At 39.2% G+C, this 23564-nt stretch overlaps 1 protein-coding gene and 1 long non-coding RNA gene across 12 annotated transcripts in view; one reads left to right on the plus strand and one right to left on the minus strand.

Moving 5' to 3' along the window:
* The window catches only part of SPAG9 (sperm associated antigen 9), a 61098-nt gene that overhangs the window by 29939 nt on the left and 7595 nt on the right, over window positions 1-23564 (minus strand). For 4 of the 11 annotated variants that reach the window (XM_035342427.1, XM_035342424.1, XM_035342426.1 and 1 more), the window contains exons 3-5: window positions 12686-12756; window positions 6079-6173; window positions 1238-1391 (exon numbers count right to left, since the gene is read on the minus strand). In XM_035342427.1, coding sequence (XP_035198318.1) covers window positions 1238-1391; window positions 6079-6173; window positions 12686-12756 — 320 coding nt within the window. Of the gene's footprint in view, window positions 1-1237; window positions 1392-5244; window positions 5618-6078; window positions 6174-11283; window positions 11317-12685; window positions 12757-23564 lie in introns of those variants that run through there. The other 7 variants (XM_035342433.1, XM_035342429.1, XM_035342430.1 and 4 more) reach the window with 3 other exon arrangements.
* LOC118175844 lies at window positions 3408-4770 on the plus strand. The gene is made up of 2 exons (XR_004755153.1): window positions 3408-3479; window positions 4266-4770. It is a non-coding gene; the product is annotated as an uncharacterized LOC118175844 (long non-coding RNA).

Raw genomic sequence — 23564 nt, forward strand, 5'->3', positions numbered from 1 at the left:
GAAATTTTACGTTCACAAGTATAAATCTGCTTTGGACCAAAGGAACTTACTCTGACTGAATGGGCTAAGAAGTTAGTTTGCATTATTTTGTAAGTTCTTCTAGCAGAATTGAGAGGAACTATACCAAGAAACCTTTTTTTGATGATATATAGTAGCCATTATAATTTTGTAAGGGCATAGGATGGGATCAGAAACTCCCCTTTTTGTTCCTCCTCCACCTATTCTTAGTCATAACTAATTTGTATTTCAGTCAGCTCTCCTAAAGAGAGCTCTGACAATTCATTGAAATCAATCAGCATGGGACAAAGGGAATAGGAAAACTAAGATCCAAGATGGAACAAAGGGAACAGTTTGGTAAGTGACAATTTTTTTAGATTCAAATTCCTGTCGTCACTGACACCTTTTTATAGTTCATGGTAATTTCTACTTCCCATTAGCTCCATGTGACCTCAACATTAAAAAAAAAATGAAATTCCAATTACTTTTGGATTGCTTTTTACTTATTATCAGTTTAGTATTCTTCTGCTGTATATTAAGTTCACTTAGGAGAAGGAATTTCCCCTCAGCTGCACGTATCTTCAGACGTAATAGCACAACCATGTCTCCTAGAACACCTCGCCAGCATCAGGAGGCAGAGGCTTTATGCAGTCTGGAGTTCTTCAGCTTGCAGCCCCTGCTCCTGCTGTGTTCGTGCACCCTAGTCCCAACCACCAGGTTCACCACACTCCAACACCACTCCTCTATTTTTCCCCTTTCTGCAGCTTGCTCTATGCCACCTCCCACTGCTGGAACACAAAACAATTGGAGAAATTATAGCCAAGCTACACGTAAGGGAAATCACATCACAAGATAATTTAGGAAAGTTAGGTCACTCAGCTCTACGGTATACTATACTGTATGTCTGAGAGAAGGCAGCGGCTGCATTAGAGTACTGCCTGTAGCCAAAGCTTTCCTTCCAAAAGGATATTAAGTTGGCAGACTTGTTTACACTACCTAGTTACATAGCCAGGCTCTAAAGAAAAAGTGACTGGCCTTTGGAAATGGTCCTTGGTCAGGAAAAAACACTCTTGAGAACTGCATTACCACTTGTTTGCAAAATACAAAGCTGTTTAAATGAACGTGATTCAGGGTTCTCTCTCTTCCCTTTCATTTCCATTTTTCTCTCTACTGGCAGCAAACTGTAACCTTTTTATAGGAGTTTCTCCTAATGCACAAGACAGCCACACTAACAACTCACCTTCAGGCTTGTGTGGGACCGTGGCTGGCTTAGCTCGTGGAATTTCCAGTGCTCCGACCCAGGTGTTTCTCCTGCTTCTCTCTGAGCTTCAGGTGTAAGTAGTGCATCTCCTGGAGGTAATGGGAAGATGCCCAGTGATATTGGACGCTCCTTTCTGTTTGAAAAGAGACAGATTTCATCAGTTATTTCAGATGTCACGCAGCTTCTTTTCTGGTACACCTCTGAAATCAGCAGGGAAGCAGTAAAATTACAGGTTCAAATGTTCATACCCTGTTCTCTATTAAACATAGAAGGCAGCATATGCAGTCTGTATTACAGCACATACTAATTCCCCATTTCACATGATTTGATTAATTGCAGATTGGGCTATTCCATGGCTTTAGGCAGCAGTATTGATTGCACTGAATCTAATCTATAGCAAACGAACAGAAACATAACAGAAGCAGCAGTATAAAACAAAAATGTCTACTTTAGAAAAATTACAGTTTTCAGCAGCCACTCAAAACACCTTTTTTTTTTTTTTTTTTTTTGCAAGATACACTAACACAACTTCAACAACTATATCATCAATTGAAGCATTTGGGAAAGTCATAAGATGTCGACCAAAAGTCCAAATTTAAGGCCACATGAATTAAATTCATTTGTGTAACTGGGTAAAAAAACAGGTCAAGGAGTTATAAGTGTTAAAACTAGCCCAGCTGAAAAGTTCATAGTTTTAATAAAGATCAGTTCAGTACTCTGCTGTACTGTAGGGCCACAGAAAAACTTGAAAATAACAAGAAAAGAACAGCCAGTGCCATGATGCGACTGCTTCCCTAAGTAGCAGTACTGACTTAATGTTACATCAACTACAACTTCAGATTTACCTCAACAATATGGAAGGCAAATAACTTCATCCTAGCTCCTCACTACCTCTGCTAACTTCATCCTTTCTCTACAACAAACAACATTAGGAAGTTCCAAAGCTTTGTATGCAGATCCCTTCCACAAAAGATTCCCAAATCCAATCTTGTTATCAGTAGTTATATCAGTGAACAGAAAAAGATTAATTCTTCCTGATAGCAAGAGACAAAAACATTGTGTAGAATGCAATTCATGGGATGCTAGAGCCAGCCCTGAAAAGGAAAAATATCAGCCAGGCATAGAATTGAGACAAAACAATGTATTCGTTGAGTTAGAGCAATGAAATACAGAAGAAAAAAATGGGACCGTAATCGGCCAGTGCAGCTCAAGCAAAATTTTCAGTATACTGAAGACCAAAAGATCAAAGTGCACACAAGTGGTGGCAGAAGATTGTGCTTCATGAGAAAGCATTGCCAGTAACTATCCCTCAGAGATAATCCAGACAATATTACAACCTGAGAGATTTTGTATATTTTAGCATTATAATGAGTCAGATCACTGCCTCATGTTTTTTTTTAAGCCAGGCTTTTCACAAATTAAACATAACTGACAGAATTCTATGCAGCATTAGTACCTATTTATTGGCTATATGCAAAAACACAGAAAGGAATGTTAAAGAGCAGAGGAAAAACTTTTTTATATTGTAAACCAAGAAGGAAAGTTATCAAGAAGGGACTGTATTTAGCAATTAATCAGTGAACCCGTTTTGGAAAATTTTGACATCAGCAAAAATAGCAGTACTTGAATAGTAAACAGTTTGGAATGAACCTTTGCAGTACAGATGCACAAAGATGCTCCCTGTCACAGGAGTCTCAAACTCTCACATTGCTCATATCTTGGTCTTTCATAAATATCATTCCAACTTCAATTGTTAATTCAGGAGTACTTCAGCAGAGCAAATTAGGCAGCAAAGCAAGTAAAGCAAAATTAATCAGGGTTACAATAAAAGCATCATATGGCTTGCATTTTTCAAAGTTACTGCTCTGATAAGTTTTCATGAAAAAAATAGCCAGAGAGCTAAACAGAATTTGATTCCAGCAGTTACCGCTATTGTAATAGGTGCTGCTTTTCTTTACAATTCCCACAACTCTAATGCATGCAGGGAACAAAGGACACCACATAAGCTTAAGTTATGATAAAAGACTGAAAACATTTCATTGGTTAAGAAGTCCAGCAGGGAAAAAAAGAAAAAAAGAATCCCTTCAGTCCAAAAGAAAGCTTATAAAGCATGCATTGTGAAGGGCCCTTTGCTTTGGAAAACGCCTCCTGGAGCAATGGTTCGAAGGAGAGAGATTTGCTTGCTTTGTAGTCTTCAGAACAGAAAACTGAAACAAAACAGGTACCAGAAAAAGAGTTCTCAGCTGAGAAGTGCTTTTTTTTGGTGGAATAGTTTTAAATAAATTTTATAATGAACCTATTTTGATGTGCTTAAAAAACAGTTCAGGTGCATTACAAGACTGCACAGTAAATGTAGTTTGAAAAGAGGCCTTATTTTGGACATTAAGGCTTATTATGTGGATGCTGGATGCCTGAATTAAAAGAAATTATCTAATTAGACTAAAGCAATCTCAACTTATTTACAGGTTGTTGACTATTCTGAAATCAAGCATTGAAGCAGTCACAGGAACCTTTACGATAAACAACCAGATGCTCTGTTTTAACAGCTTGCTAATGTGGAAAACAAGACAATTCTTTTACAACTGGAGTCCTTCATCCTATGTTTTTACCTTTTCATATGAACAATAGACTAAGGAACTGAGCTCCAGTTCCTGTAATTCCTAAAATATATTGCTGGGAAGAGTTGATGGAGGGGGAAAACGTAGCTTCCAAAGCCATTCAAATCCATAAATATTTATTAGGGAAGGAAAAGCACATTACAAAAACATCTTAATCTAACACCTTAAGTATAGGAACTGTAATGAAGGTTTTCGAACCTAAAGTTTAATATTTTGCTGTGCTGATTTTGTTTTGTTTTTAAGAGTCGGGGGTTATTTGTTCTGGGTTTGTTTTTTTTTTTTTTGCTCCTCTTAAACAAACACAGCCCAACTAAATCAGTCTAGATAGTTACACTATTTCTGTGTATTTAATATGCATATTTATTTTCATTAATAATATGTTTTTTTAGCTACTCATGGACTCGAAACCTTTGGAAAAACCCTTCTGTGCTCAGAGACCTAAACTGAAAAGCATACTACCATATAGTGTCTACATGTGCCGTGTATCAAGGAGAACATCACATGGCTCCTTCAGAGGACATTTCCAGCATTTTTCACTCTCAAAGTTTGTTTTGGCCTTTTTTTTGTTTTAATTAAGTTCACCAACAGTGGAAGTATTTCAATTTTTCAGGTCAGAACTTCGTTATAAATTTGCTCTCTTTGTAATTACGGTACAAAAGCGTATCAAGATTACTTTTGGTAACCATATTCTAATGTATGTCTGGTACTGCTCCAGGCAACTAGGACACAGAACATAACTTGAGGGAGGACAGAGCTGGCAGGTTGCCATACAAGTACAGAAAAGAGGAGAGGATAACATTTGGCTGAACAATAATGAATAGGCTTTAAGAGCTCTAATGCTTAAATAATGAAAGATTTTTCCCTCCACAAACCAATAAACATTTTTTTTTTCAATAGCGTAATCAACTAATTACTATGTATTTGAATAATTATCAATTTGCTGTTCTTATGCAATTCTTGAAATTAAAAATGAATGGAATGTATTAATACAAGGTCTCAGTCTGCATACATTTATGACTACACACAATCAGCCAAGTACCTGACAATACAACAAATGTGAGCTTGATCCATGACATTATCACCATAGCTTTTTTTTTGCAGGTTACCATCAACCAAAACAATAGCTTTCTTAAAAGAACAAAAATACATTAACAGACCTTGTAGCTTGCTTAAGCAAAAGGCAGCTAAGTTTGAATGTTTAAAAATATTACCATGTCCCAGTCCATAAACATTAAGTTTATAGAAGCATTTCAAATTTATGCACAATTTGCATCTTTAATTTGTCCTTGCTCTTTTTGTTTGACAAGAGAAGAGAAAACAGAGAAAAAGAAAGAGCAGGAGAAGCTAAGGTTCAGTGGGTCAGAGTACCTGAGTATCCTTGGTAGGTTCTGCGTCAGAGCTGGCACACCAGTAGAAATAGAAAAGTGCACAAGCAGCAAAACAGAGAGAGATACCAAGATAGCCGAATTAATGACCACCGCCCCGCCAACGAAGCCAAACACAAATAGCAGCATGCATCCAGGATTCATGGCGCTGTGCTGGCATGGTGAAATGCCGGAACCAAGAAGGCTACACAGAGGCCGAGGGTGTATCTTTGTAGGCAAAGTCTGTCATTCAGCCGCTGCCACAAAAACAATGCCATCAGCAGCAGCTTTCCACTCTTCTGCAGCAGCTCCAAAGCAATGACATCACCTCTCCTCCCCCTCGCACCGAGCCGCCGGGCTCCTCGCAGCATCTATGCAGCGACGCAGAGACACAGCCAGCCCAGGAGTTCTTCTCCCCTCCTTCCACGCAGAGTTCATAGGCTAGAAAGCTCAAAATCTGCATAATATATTCACACCGAGCCCTTAGAACAAGTGGGTATCAAGATACACACCATCAACCTGAACACAAAGCAACAGCACGGTATCAATTATTTTGTCACAGCTGCTGACATTTTTTTCCTACCTACCTGAATGTAAACACCAAAAAAAAAGCTGAAATTGAGATATACTTTGTACGTTAGCCTTAATGTTTAGCAGGACAACAGCAAAAGCTTTTCTCTACTGATTTCTACGCTATTCTCTTACTGCATTCCAATCATACAACAAATCTTTCTGATTCAGCCAAATCGTTGTTGTAGGATTAAAGAACAAAGTCTTGCAAACACAAACGAATGGATTTTTCTTTCATTTCAGGGTGAGAGCATAATAAATAGCTTACCTAATTCTACTGTGTGTAGTGGATTCTAACTGTTCACCCCCTGTTAGCTGATGAAGTTTGGTTCTTTCCAAGTGCTCCATATAATTGTGAATCATCTGTTTAAAATGACAGAAACAGTAAAATTAATACTATTTACGTTTAGTACAGTTGCATAATTTTTAGCTAATACAGTACAATTTTTTCCCCGTAATGCTACAAATGGGGAAAGCATTCAGAAACATTAAATAGATGAAGAAGTAAAATTATAGTGTGTAAGGCCACAAACCAGCAGAGAATGCCATAACTGAAAAAAATAGATAACTTGTGCATTTGTGCACAGGAAACATCCTAACAGCATCCAAAGTGCGTGTGGTAAATTCAAAACTGTTGTTTATAAGTGCCATATTCAAATCCATTTTAGGTGCTATGACCTCTAATTACATCAAGCAGCTATTCAAATTTACTATGACATTTTACTGCCTAATTGCAAAAAATCTGCAAAGGTGAGATAGCATACACCTCAAATATTAAACCAAATGAATCCATAAACTAAGAACCAGATTATTTCTGTGGGCAGAAATGTGAAGTCAGCATCTCTTCTCTTTCTCCCAACATTTAAATAAACTTAACTTCTCTTACAGAGAATACAGAAAGCTTTGGTTTCGAATCACCTAGATGGACTGCTCATAAAGAGGAGGGAGTGCCTCTGGATTATTAGTCCTTGAGAAGAGCTTTGATGGCTTCCTCTCCTTCTGTGAAGAGACAGCCCCAGGCCAACATGCTGACTCCTGCAGTCATGACTTATTTAATGAACCCTGATTCCAATCAACCTAAGGACAAGTCTGCTGAGCAGACAACTGATCTGGGTCGTGCATGGAGAGAAGTAACAGGTATTGCCACTTCACTCTAAAAGGCTAATTTGGACATGCATCTTCAGAATGAAAGCTAGGAAAGTCTGAAGAGCATTGAAAGCCTGAAGAGAAGCCTACATGACTATTTTTAGCATTTCTGTGCTCACATTCAACACTAATAGGGCACTCAGAAAAGAAGAAAAAATCATAGGTATATTGCACAAGAATTCAGTGTAATTTTTTTCCAGGACTTATTCAAGTCATGACAAATACTTCTCTCTGGAAATTATACCTATTCTGTAAAACTAGAATTTCTTAGAATCACAGAATATCCCAAGTTGGTACATGGTGGTCCTCGTTGGATCCCTTCCATGTCCAACCTGGGTGGACACATTTTCAGAACAGCTTTATTGACAGATACCCATACAACCAATATTATATAACCTTTTGTTAGTGAGGATATGTTCAAACATTAGGACTGAATTCAGCAAGACCTAAAAGCCTCCACCTACATGTTTCTATCAAGTCATGCTTGACGTGTCCAAGGCTACTAAGACTGGAGTTCAATGCAAACACCAGTTGACAGCATCAGCTACATATGAATAAATATTCTTAGTCTAAGATTTTCATATTATGAACTGATTTAAGGTATCCTGATTGATAGGTATCATATAAATCAATGTTACATGACATACAGATCTTTTCCCTGCATTGAACTGAAATACTTTTTTCTACTCTGAATTGTATTATCTTGCTATTTTTAGAGAAACATTATATAATGTACTTTAACTGCTGTCAAAAGCTTACAAATGTATCCTCGCAAACGATACAAATCCAGCCTTTTACTACAACCATCTCATTTCTTTTCTGAATTATTTTTAAATGCAGAAGCAATCAAAAAGAACTGAAAGCTCCACCTTCAACTACCCATTTTTTTTTTATTTTTTTTTCCCCTGTTTCCATCAAGGAATCAAAATCAGGCATTCCAACATCTCCTGTGCAGAGTTTTACACAGTAACAAGTCTATAATTCAGATAAATTCAGAAATCCCAGAGGAAAAAAACAAACAAACAATCATGTATTAGTTTGAAATGTATATATGGTCATTCAGTATCGTCTGTGTATCCCCCCACCATAGAAGGGCATTATTGAACAAAAGTCAACCTACCTGGAAAAATGTCAGTTTGTAGGGCAGCATTTTTTAAAATTCAAGTTTTAAACAGAACATCTGTTTTTTCTTTTTTTTAAGCCACTGAACAGAAGATAAGTAACTAATACCTTTCCAAAGAACAGTTACAACATGGGAAAAAAGAGTAGGGTCAGTAAAATCTGTCCAACTTCTGTGTTTTACAAAATATGTTGTTTAACCTACTTTCTTCCCTCCCCCCAGCCTGTTATTCTTTTGTTTACTGAAATGTCTCATCATATTTATTACCCGCATACAGAGGCTAGAGGGCAGGTCAATTTAAAGGACTAAGCAGTTTAGTATTGCTCTGCAGATGAAAATAATGCTGATGGTAAAAGCAGCAAATCCATAGATCTCATGCTTCAGCACAACGTAAGCTATAAGAATACAAAAGTAAGATGAGAAAGGCCAACATATGCATTTCATGCACACGCAGTGCAGTACAATTTCCCCACAGATTCAGGGTACAGATGCCTCTGGTGTCCCCAAAGTCAGGAAAAAAAACTACGTGAGTTTACACACAACCTTGATCCAGGGTCGCAAGCATAAAACCTGGCAATATTGGAATACCGTCTGCACGGAGCTGAATTCCTCACCCTCCTTCCCTATTCACGGGATGAGGGGCTACACAGCTGGTGCCAGAGATCACGCAATGTGAGACACAGCCCATAGATTCTCAAACTGTAGAAATCTGTATAATCAAAGCCTTGAAATGATAAATGCTGTAATTCACTGGGGAGTTAGCTCAAAGTGATCCTTTGCAACAAAATTTTCAAGACTCCCTCCAAAACCGTTGGGATTTGAACCAGATGACATGCAGTGGCCCTTTCAACCTAAATTACTGAGTCTCAGTCTATCCTTGAAGTGCAACATCTTCACCCAAACAAATGTCTCATGAAATAACATCCTAGAAGTCAGACTACTCAAAATTGAACCAAGAGTTTTGAGAATACTCAACTATCTTAAGTTTTAATGTTACTGATAACTTAAGAAATGGAGTGTCTATTCTTCTTACAAAGTTATAGAAAAGGACATATGATAAAAGTCTACAGCTACTGTCTTCTTTCACAGAAGCTGCAGTCAATATTTAATCATTTGTAACCTTCTCCTACTGACAGCTCACTTCGCTGCCTCCAAAGGTCACAAGTATTTTGAATATGACCAATTGCTCCAAAGACAACATAATAAATACCAACCACTCTTCATCATTTTTGTGATTAAATACATTGCTCAGTTACCATTAGCTGAAGGGATTAAAGAAAGCTCAAAACTTGGAAAAGTTAACCTCCATAGTTAACAGTATTACAAAATTCCTATTCTCTCATTTCAGGGCACATGAAATAGACAACTACAATGACTGTTTGAACACATTACTGTGTCAATACTCAAGTCACTCCCCTCAAACAGAACCAACAGCCATCCAATGTCTTTCCATCTCAAAAAACAGTCAGTTTCGTTACCGCATACAGCATGTGACCAGTTCTAAAAGTATGAAATATTACAGGTTTTTCTTCCTCAAACTTCAATGCTTAGTAAAAGATGAACATCCTGGCAGTAGGTTTGTGTTCCTACCCTTACAAACAACCCCTCAATACACAAGCCTTTTACTTCTTCTGCCACAAAGGTGTACAAATCCATAACCCCAGTCTGGGCATTTTTCTTTAACAAAGTTGAAAACATCTCCTTTATGACTTCCTTTCTCTTTCACTTCTCATTCCTTTTTGTGTCAAGGCTTCAGCCCCCCGAGGACAGCAGCTGGCAATTCTGTCACTGTCAGACAAGGCTCTGCACGACAGTGCTCACTGTTCAGCCTGCAGATCCAGCCAGGTTTGGCACAAGCAGCTCTTCCCTTTGGGAACGTGTGACCAACTGTGTATATATAGACATTTCTGTGTCCCACATAATCTAGACCTATTAAGGTAATGGACATTTTTAGAATCTCCTTGATTCAGCGCATAAGTCCTAAACATACTTCCATGTAACTCTTTTACCTTTAAGTGTCTGTGATGAGCTTGTCAACTCGGTAACATTCCCACCGATGAACCTGATGCTTCTTTATCCACATAAAAGATGATGTTGCTGGCAGTTACAATAGCATGTAAAGATCCTAAACCAGGCTTTTACATCAAGGTGCCAATGTTTAGCATAAGGCTTTAGAAAAACATTGTGTTGGAACAAATATCTGAAGTATAACCTCAAAGAGGCCAAGTGTGGTCCCCATGCCTAGCCAAAACCAGAAGCATCCCTCTCCATTTAGCCTTCTCTTCCTGCTTCCCCACACTGTGACCTGCCCAGGACACTTTTTTATCCAACTGAACCTGACAAAGTGCACACCAAATGCCAGGGACAGGCTCACTGTTCTGTCACATTGGATCAGTGACAAACAGTGACAAACTTGCATGGCCCAATTATGCTTCATTAAACTAAACCCATATTCTCTGTGTCAGGAAGAGCCGTATCGAACCATCTTAGCTTTGTGTTTCCCAAAAGATAAAAAAGTGCTTGCTTAAGCAGAAGTTTTATTCTGGAAATCTGTGCAGAGGGGTGCTACAGGTGTTAGTCAGCTGTCAAGTAAATACTAAGTAGTGCTTTGCCCTGGTTTCCTGAGAGTTATTCTTTGTCTTTAGTCCCCACTCCAGAGCTGGGTTTTCTCAGCCCACAAATCCGTTACTCCGTCAACTCTCCATGCTTTCTCTTTAATACACTGATGTATTTCAGTAGATGTCAGCTGATGGCCTGAGAGCTTTGAATGCCTTTGTAACATATATACATGTCACCTAAAGACAGAGATCAAAGTCCACATACACAAAAGCAGAAATATCATACGGCAAGGGTGTTTGTTTTTAGAAGCTGTGTAAAACATGTTTTTTCTGCATCATCCAGATTTCCTTAGTATTTTGAGTTGTAAGACGTTGGCTAAACAAAGAAAGAGGTAAAACATGAAAAAAATGCTAAAACAGGAATAAATGAAGAACAAAGGAAGCAAGCATGCTGGAAGGAAGCACAAAAAACATGAGACCTGTTTTTAAGAAGCACAGAGGTATGGATATACAATATTAGATTACAACTCATTTTTTTATGAAGGAAGGACATAGTCACCTCAGTGATAATAAAGCCCAAGGAAACCTCTCCCTACACCAAAGAAAGTGAATGTAAGATGTAAAAGCATTTAATAAATTGGAATCAAACCAGCAGAGGTTGTTGTCCATTTTGGAGCAAAACCTACGTAAAAGATATTCAGAACGTTTCATTAGCATTTCACTGAATTACTGGTGCCCAATACATTTAGTTAACTGAAGCTCTGCAAAAGATTAGATAAAAACTTGTGCCATTTCTATTGTGGTAGTAACTCGTAGGGTCTAACTGAACTAACCCAAGCCTGTGAAGGCACACAGTACTCTGAAGCACTTCAAATTTGAAAGGAAGCAAGCCTAATACAACTGAGCAGCATTAAGCTTTGCCACTACTTGTTTTACTTAAGTTTCCAGTTTTCAACAGATGCAGAATTCTGAAGTAATTATTTACTAACAAACATGATCTTAGATGCATGAAGATTACAGCAAATACACAACTATAAAAATATGAAAAGCAGAGGTCTTATAGCATTCAAGTATTGCATAACATGCTGGCTGCAGCTCCAAATGACTTTCAGCTGTAGTCAGTATTAAAGCAATTTTAAGATGAGTATGCTAAGTATTAAAGGTAACCAAACCCAACGCTGATGCTTGCTTCTCCTTCCCCTGCATGCTTTAAATTACAAATAGACAATATCACATTCCCCTCTTTGTTAGTAATGTTCCCAAACCAGCTATCTGATCTTCCAAATAAGAAAGGCAAAGCAATCAGAGTAAGAGAAAGAACAAGAACTGTGCTATTGAGTACTTCAGATTGATGAAAATTATTCAGAGAACATAGTGATTTCCTTACTAAAATAAAAACACCAACTAGACAGTAAGCATCCCTGCATGAGAAAAACAACCTTCAGCTAAAAATCAAAGCATTGCAAGTCCCTTTATGCTATAGAAAGTTCTTCAGCAGTGTGGCTATTCGTTTTTATTTAACTTAATAGACAAAGTCAAACTTGTCCTGTGTTCATCAGCAAGAACTGTTTTTTTGATTGCTTTTTAACAGCTATCGATAAGTATGACAAGGTCTGATCATGACACTCAGTAGAAGGACACCTTTTGAAGGTATTTGCTTCTTCAGCACTACAAGACCAACAGAAAAATGCTGGAAAGAGAACTGAGATTGTGATTTTGTTTCTATTTCTTTGAAGTCTGCTAGTGTGCTTTCAAAAATTATCTTTAAAATATGAAAAAGCACTTTTTTTTTTCCTATTCTGAAAGTGTGAGAAAGCTATAGAATTGGCAAAGGTATAATCAAACTAACATGGAAAAAAAAAAAAAAACATATGCCTGGATATGAATGAGATGAAAACTAAATCTCAAGTGACACGTGGTTACAACCAACATTAAGAAAACAAATAGCCAATATCAGTGATTAGATTAAACACCCACTAATTTTCAGTTACTCAGGATAGGATGTCTTCCTTGGACATACATTTTTATAGTATCTTGTTATAATGACCCACCTCTGTATGTCTTGAATGAAGAGCATTGTATTCTTTCTTGAGTTCTGCTTCCCTCTCTTCCAGTCTGCTAACTAGAAGAAAAAAATGAAAAATGAATTAAAATTATATTCATAAACCTAAAAATCTTCTGATTTGTCCAGGATTAGGCAACCAGATAGATCAGAGACAAGAATATTGTTAGCAATGAATAGCAAAGAGCAGAACCGAAAGTACATCGGTTCCTCCTTACATTCTCATCACTTGAGCTTCCTGAACACATGAACAGAAGCACAATGTTACAAACTGCAGTCCCCATAAGAAAGGCAAAGCACTATTTTCCCTAGTTGATGCTAGTTCAATGATGGGATTTTTATGTTCAAGAACAGCTTGTATCAATCCAGATCTTTTCCACACATGAACATGCAAAACCCAAGGGGCAGAAGCCACAACATATTGCTACACTCAATCTAGGATGAGAGTTGCAAACTCCAGTAAAAGTTCTACCTTGCTTTCCTAAAATATGACCACATATCTCCAGATGTGTTTAACTGGTACAAATATAAACAAGGTATTTTGAAATAGCTTCAAGTCATGTGTTGTGGTACAGAAACTAAGGCATTTATGCTAGCATTCACTCATGTTCCACTGCGGTAATACAGTAATATAATAAATTCAGTGAAAGAAAATGTTTGAATACTTGTGTAGGCATTCCAAGATATTAAAGATATGTCTAGCAGTTCATTTCAGCAACCTTTCAGAAACTACATTAATATTAAGAGGAGATGAGCTGGAACAAACTTTTTTTTCCCCCCCTTCAGGAAAAAACTGAAAGAACAACTTTTTCCCCATTAAAAGAGAAAACATTTTGCTGCCAGTCTTAAATAGGAATGGCATCCTTTTCTTTGGGTATTTTGTGACATGATATTTATGTGATATAAGGATAGGTCTCGAATTCTGTAACTGCAGTTCTGTTATTCCACTTGCCATGAAGTAGCTTCCCATACTCCATTTGTTTAAATACCCCTGGGAAACTTAGAATTTATAGTTACTCACCTCCAGAGACTCATTGCCAAAACACATTATCTGAAGATGAATGCTATCATTTTCTTTGGAATTTGCACATTTTGCCATTGCTGACTGGGTATTCTGAAAGTCAATTCTCTTCTCTTTTTGGCTCCATACATCTGTATTTTGGCACAGTGCTTTATTGCAAGTAGGTTCCAATCAAAAAAATCTTTGCCAGAGTTAAATGCTGGAACCAAAATACGCAATTGTCTCTTCACCCAAATCTGTACAAACACTCTTAGCTCCTAATCTAATCTTGCTCTTAGAAGAACATTAATTTCTTGACACAACCTTTTTCACTCTACCTATAAATACCTCAGCAAAACGATCAAACCTAACTTTATTTATACTAATGCAAGATTGAATGCTCCAATTCTGCACCATTTTCAGACTGAACAAAAGCTCTTCGGGTCAAATAACAGGAAACGATGTAAAAGCGTTTCCATCCCACCATATATTTTACAGTACAATACACATGCCAATACAGTTTTGAGAGGCAATGCAGGACACAAAACTGGTATCTAATGAATGGAAGAATTTAGTTTATTATTTTTAGACAGACATTTTAAACCTCCTCATACAGTTAAAGGGATGCCTATGCTAAGTGCCTACAGAAACAAGTGTCAAAATGTGTAACTACAAAGCTTGACATAAAAATTTTACCCATTATCTTAAAATGACAGACATTCCAGTCAGAAAAAAACTACATTTTGCACGAGACGCCCAGGGAGGCATCCCAGCTGTACCGAGGGGGAAGATGCAGGCCAGGCCGCAGCAGCTCTACTACCCCACGGCCCCGGCAGCGCCTGCAGCCCTGCTTGGCACTGCCCATCTCCGGGCTCCGCATTTGAGTCCCCACCGTCTCTCTGCCCCCCCACAGACCTGGAAGCCTTTCAGCTGCACAAGACCTGCTTTAGGACCGGCAAACAGCCTGGAAACGATGAAAATGCAAACTGCATTGCTAATTAGCTTCATGTTTTGTGAAACCTGCTCCCTTCCCTAGAAACGGTTTCCAAGTGCCCCGGCACAGGCCCGGGGCCTCGCACAACCTCACACTGACTAACACGAGCTCCACACGGATCCCTGCTGCTTTCTGACAGCAACTGAGGCTGCGATTCAAGGCAAGCACACCAGGGTTTGGTGGAGACAATGGTGGGGCACCCCCAGCCTGCTCGATACACTGGCATCCAGGTACTGCAACCAACACCAACTCCTGAAGATGAACTTGAGCTGGAAGATTCTGGGAGAATTACCTTATGCAATGTATTTAGTGAAAGTTAATTAAAGTGGTGCTCTAGGTGCTACAAACATGCTTCTTTCTTCACAGCTATCTATAACCTTCCTTCTTGAAGCCCACAGAAGCACCTCCCATAATTAGCTACATAGCAAACACTTTCACACGGGTTGCGGTTCCATAATGAAGCACGCTATTTTCTCCTATCATCCAATTTTAATTAGTTCCTGAAATGAAGTCATAGAAGACAGTAGAACATAAATACAGTTACTGAATAGTCAAAGAGATCTTCATAAGAATGGTTACTCAAGATCAGGTTTAATTATGCACAGAAGTTTAAAAAAATAGCAACATCGTAGAAAGTTGCATTTCTCATTCCTAATTTTCTTCTGGAAGTTGTCTCCAGTTTCTTAATGCTCACGTCCCACTTCTACAGCTGGCAGTTTCAGCCACAAGCAGATGTACGCTAAGCTTATGTACCTCAGATACCATATTAACAGTCCTCAAAACAAGCTTTTCCAATACCAACGGGACGATAAACATTGGAATCCTATTTGACACAGAACATGCTTCCCCAAAGAGATAATCCGAATCAAACATCAGCCAAGAGAACACGCTTCTCTTTTCCACTTAAACACCATGGAAGAGATCAGATATTCCCTTAGGATCAGAGATTGCCAAACTCTTAAACACAGAGGATACCTGCACCTGGTGAAGAACAGCCAGAGGACTTCTGAGAAAGACCATCAGGTTCTGGCCCCCAAACCTTTAGGGAACTAAGTCACTATTAAATATACCTTCCTGTCAGCAGTGAGAGGAAGTTCACAGCAATGAAACAGGAGACAGAAGAAATGCCTTCCAATGGCACACAGAAGCATATTAAAACTGAATTGTTGTCAGCTCCATTTTACTCCACCACACAAAAGAGTGGAAGTCTGGAACTGCTCTGATAACATCCACCCCAAGCAGGAATGGTGCCGGCACTGCCTAACACTGCTGGGCCTGCGAAGTGCTAGCCAGCCAAGGATACAAGCACAGGAGTCACGACTTTGTTTAATGTAGCAATATTAAAAACACCTCTGCTGTTTCTTAAGATGTTGAATTCTTAATGGATAGCTGATGAAATCAGTTTGACGATGAACATTGTCTGAATGCTTCAGGGAATGAAGTTAAAAACCCTCTAGCTGTTTAGCACAAGCTATCGCTGCAACACGTATGAAGTTTCCCAAGTGTTTTGCCGTGCAAGAACACAACCTGAAAGCAAAGTATCCATCGCCTCTGTCATAATGGCTTTATAGAGCCATTACATCCTTGTTACATCATTTGAGATATAATCCAAGTTTATTATAAGATATTACAGGGGCAAAATATAATACACACTGAACGAGTGCCACTGCTCACGGCTGCAAGTCTACATTTCAGAAACTGAAAGGTCCTAATATTAAGTCACTGTGGGCTTTGTTGACATTCTACAACAAAAAAGACTCAACTTTAAAACTAAAAGCACAAAACGCAAGTACTCTACCATTTTTAGGCCAATGTGAAAGCATCCCACTGGCACACCACCACAAATTCATGCTCAAGGTCTGCCTGCAACCTTCTCCAGCACTATCAATATCCTAACATGTTCAATGACCTGAAGTACCAGTCTTAACTAAAGTCCTCTCAAATCAAACCAATTGAATCTAAAAAAAAATGACATTATACATTAAACTACACATGCCTCTGGAGTTTCTACCACTTGACAGCATTACAAAGAATTAGGCAGCACAGCTGCCTACCCTGCCTGTTCAAAAATCAGAGCTTACCTCCCAAGTCTGATGGCTTTTACCAAGTTTGGAACACCCTCCATCTGTATGTTGTCCTCTGCCTCAAACTGCTGATAAGCCTGAGGGGGAGAAAGAGAAACAGACCTGCTAGAATACCAAATCCAACCTGTGTGGCACCTTCAAGAGGAATGGCGAGTTCCTGCTACACAAGCCAGGACACAAATCCAGCTCACTGATGAACCCTTCCTGGCACTGAAGCCATCTGAAAGCTCTCCTTGAACAGTTCTCATCCAGGTTTGTTCTTAAAAGCAAGTCCCATACCAAAGTTAACTTACAGATCAAGCACAACCAATTCTATGAGCCAGTAGGACCTTATGATCTGGTACGTTGCTAAAGGACAGACATCAGACATTGCCTGAAACCAGCACTGAAGCTGTCAAGCAATTATTTAACCCAAAAGTGAGAAGACTAGAAAATAACCAGCACAGAAAGCAAATCTTTAAAACAAGTGGCAAATTCAATTTCTTGTCAACCAGCATCTTCAAGTAGCTCTTACCACTGAACTGCAGATCTACTTCGCAGTTCACAAAATAGGGCACTAAATCAGGTAACTTAGCTGTCAAGATAATGCTCTACTGATTGCAAATACCAACACACAAAGCGGCAAGGTCTTGTCACTGCCATCTCTGGACTGTTAAAATACCCGCTGTCTCAGCCAAACCTCCAAATCACAGAAATTTATCATCAAAAGCTTGACATAACTTCAAAAAAGCTCCTTCAACTTTCTGCTACCACCATTTCATTATATTAATGCAGACAGCTGCACTGCCAGGCTCCCTCACAGAGACTGAAATTCAAATGAACAAGGATATGTACAAGCCAACTTCTATAAAAATCAAGTCAAAAATTGGATCTGTTACTAACTTCTCCCTTATTCTCTGGCCAAAAAAGTGTTTCACTGAGGAAAGTTTTGAATATTTGTTTTGAAAATTAATATATTTGCTTATAAATTTGGCTACTGAAGCAAGTCACTTTTTCAAAAAAATCCAACAAAGTCCACATGGATGCAGAAGACAGCAGAACCGGACTACTGGACTTGGGTATAAAGCCAGATAACCCAAACAACTCAGGAATGTAAGATTGTTTAAAAAAAAGCTTTTAAAGCTTATTTTCTCCATTGCTGCAACATTTACAACAATAGAATTATAACAAAATTCAGCACCCAAACGACTGGCATGCCACTCAATTTAAAAAATATATTTACACAAGCATTAATTACACGTCAGCAGATTTCAACCTACTCTGACCACTTTTGCTCAGGTATATTAATAGATAAGTTCAAAGCAGACCAACCACTGCTCTCATCTTCTACTCCATTTTGGTTTAGCCTCCAGTCTTGCAGACAGTGCAACCTCCGAGCTAACTGTACCCTCTGCTCCATCTAGTGGACAACTGATTCCCACAACACAAAAACACCAGGTATTGCTATAGCTTCTCAACATAACGCAGATGCCCATAAAAATTAAGCACTGGAAAAATATTTTAAGAAGGTAAAAAGGAAACATAACTGAAGTTGTAATAGCACTGTTGTTGGTCTTCCACCTTTTTCACAGCATAAAGAACTAACAGAGGTGAAATGCACTGCTGGGGGTATAGATGGTAATTCCACACTTTTATTCAAGTGGAAAGGTACCAGACACCTTCAGGTCTGAATTCCCCATGGCAAGAGCTGGTTTGTTTCCTAAGTAACAGCAGCACCTTGTCACAGATGCTCTCATTGGAGCAGCAGAGCTGGGAAATAAATGTCCCCTCGGTGCAAGAGCAGCCAGAGGGACCTGCACGCCCAAGGAGCTCCTGAAATGCTGCCAGGCTTGTCACCTCTTCAAGCGACTGAGAAAGGCTTTAGTCAAAAACAAACACTCGCTTCTGGCACTTTGATGCTCACACTCCTCCTCAAAGAAGGGTTCTTCAAGTTTAGTAAACGATACCCATGGCACAGTGTAGAAGGAGGGGGAGTATCTGTGCCTTGTCAACAAGCCAACGTAGATGAGCAACACTGAGGAGAACCCAGCAAACTAAGGTCCAAATTCATTAATCATGAAATACAGAACTTGATTTGTTCTGTTCCTTTTCTGTTGGAAAACAGCCTGCTTTCAGTCCTCAAGAAATACATGGGAAGAGAGACCTCCCCTGAGCAAGCCTTAGCTTCTCAGCTTCGAGGATCTACCAAAAAGCTTTCCTGAATTCCTTAGAAAAACCACTCGAGTTGAGCCATACCTAGAAATAGCATTACCAACAGCTGTATTTCATACCAGTTACTGATATTATCATGTGTGCAGATACTCATGTCACGAGCAATGTCTCAAACCAATGTTAAGTTTCACAGGTGAAAGTTCATTATTAAAGTTTCACTGTTAACTAGACACATCTACATTCAATTGCTTCTGCAGTGAGGCGTCAGCAGATCTCTGGCCTTCAGATTATACATCAAGATGTCCATCTCAGTGTACACTATAAAAATGCTGGTATCTGGCAAGTTCAGATGAATACCAAACTTCTGCAGGAGATTCACAACAGTAAGCAGTCCTGCGATCTTTTGAAGTCAGTAAAAGCAACAGCTCTGTTTAGCATAGGAGGAAAACAAATCTGCATGTGTACATCAGCTGCCAAAACATTTGCATCATATCCCAAATAAAACCTACGGCCAGCAGTATCAATTGCTGCGTTATGTCACCTGATGTGAGAAATAGTCAACCCAACAGTTGGGGCACAAAGTCCACAGCTCTAAAGACAGAGGTTTAATCATATATGTAGTTTTTCCCAAATAAAATCTAACAAGCATACTTAGGAAGTTTATGTTCGATAAACTTATGAGGTATGGAAACATATCTGTGCTTCAGTTGTCCTGTCAAATGTAACACAATACCTTGGTTATACTTAAGCACTAGGCAGATCCAGAAAAGAAACCCAAACTCTCAACTCCTGGATCCTACTACCATCACCATCAGAAAGCACTTGATCCATCCAGATGCCTTTTTTCCCCCAATTTCTCTTGCAACTAAACCCAGCTTCCTTGTGAATAAGTTACCCTTAAAACAATTCCTCCAGAAAGCACATCCCAAAGCTGTTCACTTACGCAATAAGCCACAAGATAAACTATAGTTGTCTTTTACAAAACAAACAAACCAAGCCACCTGACATTCCCGAAGAGTGATGCAAGGAGGGAGAACAGGAAACTTCTCTAGCTCCCACTGAATATGCTGGGGCACCGAGTGAGCACAGCAAGGCTCACACCCCGTGTTTGGTAACCAGACCGAGCAATACCCAGAGCAACACGGCATGTGCCGTTGTGGAGCTCAGCTGGACAAGCAAGATATGCATTTGTACTACAAGTTTTTAAACAGCTCTGTGAGCCTGATTTTCCAGATTCAAGATTGAAATTCGAAACCTCTTAATACTGCAAGCTAGTTACAAGCAGAGCTAGTGGCAGCGCTACAGTCATGATAATGTGAAACTGTTAGGCAGTTATCTAAAGCTCTTTTGATAAAGATGTTCAGGGTTATCAAAGTCTGCTGTCAGCCTCAGACACTTCGCTGAAGTGTGAAGGATGGGAAGGGGAAGAGAAGAATTTAAGTGTTAAAGCTTCTAATTTGAAAGAAGAAACACGAGCACGTCCATGCCTGGCCCACCCCTGCAATGTTCACAGGTGCCCTCTGCTGTTGAGAAAAAAATGCAGAAGTCTACTCGAGCCGTAAAGCCAAAGAGACATCTGCTCTCAGAGTAAAATTTGTCTTAAGACTGACAGCAAGAGTTTCTGAAGCTGCCTGTACTGACATCGTCCCAAGACAAGTATCATGAAGTTCCTGGAGATTTAATTTGCTTTAACTTCCACAAGCCACAGGGACAGCCTTCCAGGGACAGCCTCCCCTGTGCTCCCTGCACAGGTAACAATGACAGCCAAGGCCACCAACGCAAGGCTGGAGAGGAACAGACTGCAAAGTCACGGAGAAAAGCAGCAGTGCAAAATGAGACGAGTAGATGTATGACAGGCCAAAGAGCCACGCCACAGCAGCACATTCCTGTACTCAAATAGAAGTCACAAATCCTTACACCTTTGCTCTACTTCAAGCAGTTGTAAAGTTTACCAAAACATCCCAGCATGCAACTTGCCACTCCAATTTTCTGGCAGCAAACTTGACTTCGACAACCACCACAACCCACCAAAAACAAGGATCGGGCACTATATATCGTGCAAGCGATAACTAGATGTGCATCTGCCCCTGCCACTCAGGCTTTCACCATCTACAGCAGCTCAGAGCCCTCGCAGAGGTGCCACCAGGCCAAGCTGTCCCCCTCTGCCCCTTCCCCGGTCCTCCGACCAATCTGTTTTGTCATGGCAGGTCACTGGTATAGGCTGCAGCTGACAGCAAGTGTTTAAATTGGTAACGTGGTGGGTGGAAAGTGAACCACAATAACGTAGAAACTAGTTGACAAAAACGAAGCTTCCTTTTCCACTTCTGTAATTTCAAATGGCAGACTTATTCCAGCCCAGCTGGTTGACTACGTGGCTGTGAATATAATCCCATGTGATACTTACATTGAAAGATTATTTTTTTTTAGTGTGAAGATCATTAAGACTAAGTGTTTTCAAAGCAGTTCATTTTATTTGTAAAGCATTTCAATTGCTGTGAGGAGCAATATGTGAACTCTTTAGCAGAAGGGAATATTATTTATCCTGCTCGAGGTTTGGATACCATCTAGCAGATGAAATTACCTTCAAAGATGTAGTCCCATGTCTTACCTGGGTTTTATTTTAAAAATCAGTCAATTATTAAAATGCAAATAAGCTCTATTGTGAGATTTTACCAACTTGAATGTCAGTATTACCTCTAACTTAAGTAAAAGCCTAGATTTTGAGTCAAAATCTTATTGACTTATGTTACTGACAAAAAAAAATACTTATTTTGAGTCAAAACAAACCCATGATTCATTCTTACTGTCATTCTTCACCAGGAGGCACCAAGTAAGTCACCGAACATCTGAACTCTTGTATCTGTATTGTATTTTGACAGCAAGACTTAAAATATACAAGGCCTAAACCCCTGGGTCTGCATTTATTTCACAAGACTGGAATTTTCATCTTTGACCAAACTCACACCACTGTTCTCAGATGAAAACAGAGCACAGACCTCCCACATATTTTTAGGCAGTTCAACAGCAGCCAAATGCCACCAGGCCATTCGGTGAATCTCTGTGATGTAACATGCACAAAAGTGCTTAAACATAAACCCTAAGTTTGTGCCTGTGGCAAAACTGCATGGCGTCTCACTAAGACGTTTGCCAGGCTCAAGAGTGCTTTCATTCTGAGACTAGAAAGTAGATTCCTGCGAAAATGGGATGTAAAAATGGTTAATCTACTATCTATCACATTGCACTGATACTAAGTACGAAGTAATACATGAAGTATTTTCCGATAAACTGATGTGGCTATCTCAGCCTCTGTACTCTGACCCGGAAGGGCCAAGCCAGGTTTCACTTGCTTACTCGCCCTGTGCCAGGCATTGGCACGTCCCATTACCGGTGATAACAGCACCACTGTTTGGAATGTTGGTGTGGTAACAGCTGGCAATACCGCAGACTGATTTAAGTGCACAGACAGTATCCAAAGCAGAGAAAAAGAAATAACTAGATGGTTTGTATCTGTACCCAGTGAATTCAAGTGACGTACTTCTATTTTTGGTGTCATAGAAAACACAAATCGCCTTGCCTATGGAATAGAAGAGATAATACAGCAAAGCTAGACTTCAAGAATCTATATACCTGCGTGGTTTTTGTACCCTAGAAATTTAGATCACTAAAAAAATCAGTTCAGTTGCATAATATTCATTAGGTGTTCACAACTGTGTTTACGTCTCCTTTGATCTTACTCTGCATCAGCAGCATTTCAAATACTTGTAACACTTTCATGTTGTCCTAGACAAGCTACCAACCCACATCATAAGCCAAACCCAGTGTTCCATACAGCTCTGTTGTTTCTCAAAAGTTACGTTTCTACCCTTACTCATAACGCTGAAAACCAAACTTCACAGAAGATTATTATAACTTAGGATGGTAAAAAGAAAGCTCTAACTTCTTGCATGACAGGCATAGAAAGTGGCTGACAAGAAACAGAGGAGGAAAGAACAGTGGAAAAGAGAGCTATTTCACAAGTGGCAGCTTGCTCTTAGAAGCTGATCTTATCCCAGCCTGATCAGGCTTGATAACACTCTGTCACTGCATTTGTGCATGGGCCAGCAATAAAAGCTGTATATTAACAGCCAGGCATACTAGTTGTAGGTGAACAGAGATCAGCTCAGAAGCACCTATCATCAGTTTGACAAAACATTCATTCATGTTAATCAACATTTCTGTACTGTGCCCAAAAAGGTTAAATGAAAATACAAAAATCAGAACCTTCACTGAACACTTAACAGACTCAAAGCAAAAAAAAAAAATAAAAAAAATCTATGATTAGTGCCATAGCTTTCATTTTCACTTTCAGACTGGGGGTGGGGGAGATGGATTGAGGGAATATTTTTGTGGTTTTGAGGTTTTTTTGTTATTATTTTTTCTTTACCCTTTCCTCAACTAGAAGTAGAAAAACTCCTGGTGAAGTTCTGATCAACCACTGAATCCACCTGGATAAGAAGAAGCAGTCCAGCAAAAAGCTACATTATATTCATTTTGTAGCTTTCCATATTTCAAACAAGCTAAACATTGCAGGAGCAGAGGTATTCTTATCCCAGTAACACTTCTAAACCTAAAGACATTTATTTTTAGCACAGACAACAGC

The sequence above is a fragment of the Oxyura jamaicensis genome, chromosome 18, assembly GCF_011077185.1.
Source record: "Oxyura jamaicensis isolate SHBP4307 breed ruddy duck chromosome 18, BPBGC_Ojam_1.0, whole genome shotgun sequence".
Classification (NCBI taxonomy): Eukaryota; Metazoa; Chordata; class Aves; order Anseriformes; family Anatidae; genus Oxyura; species Oxyura jamaicensis.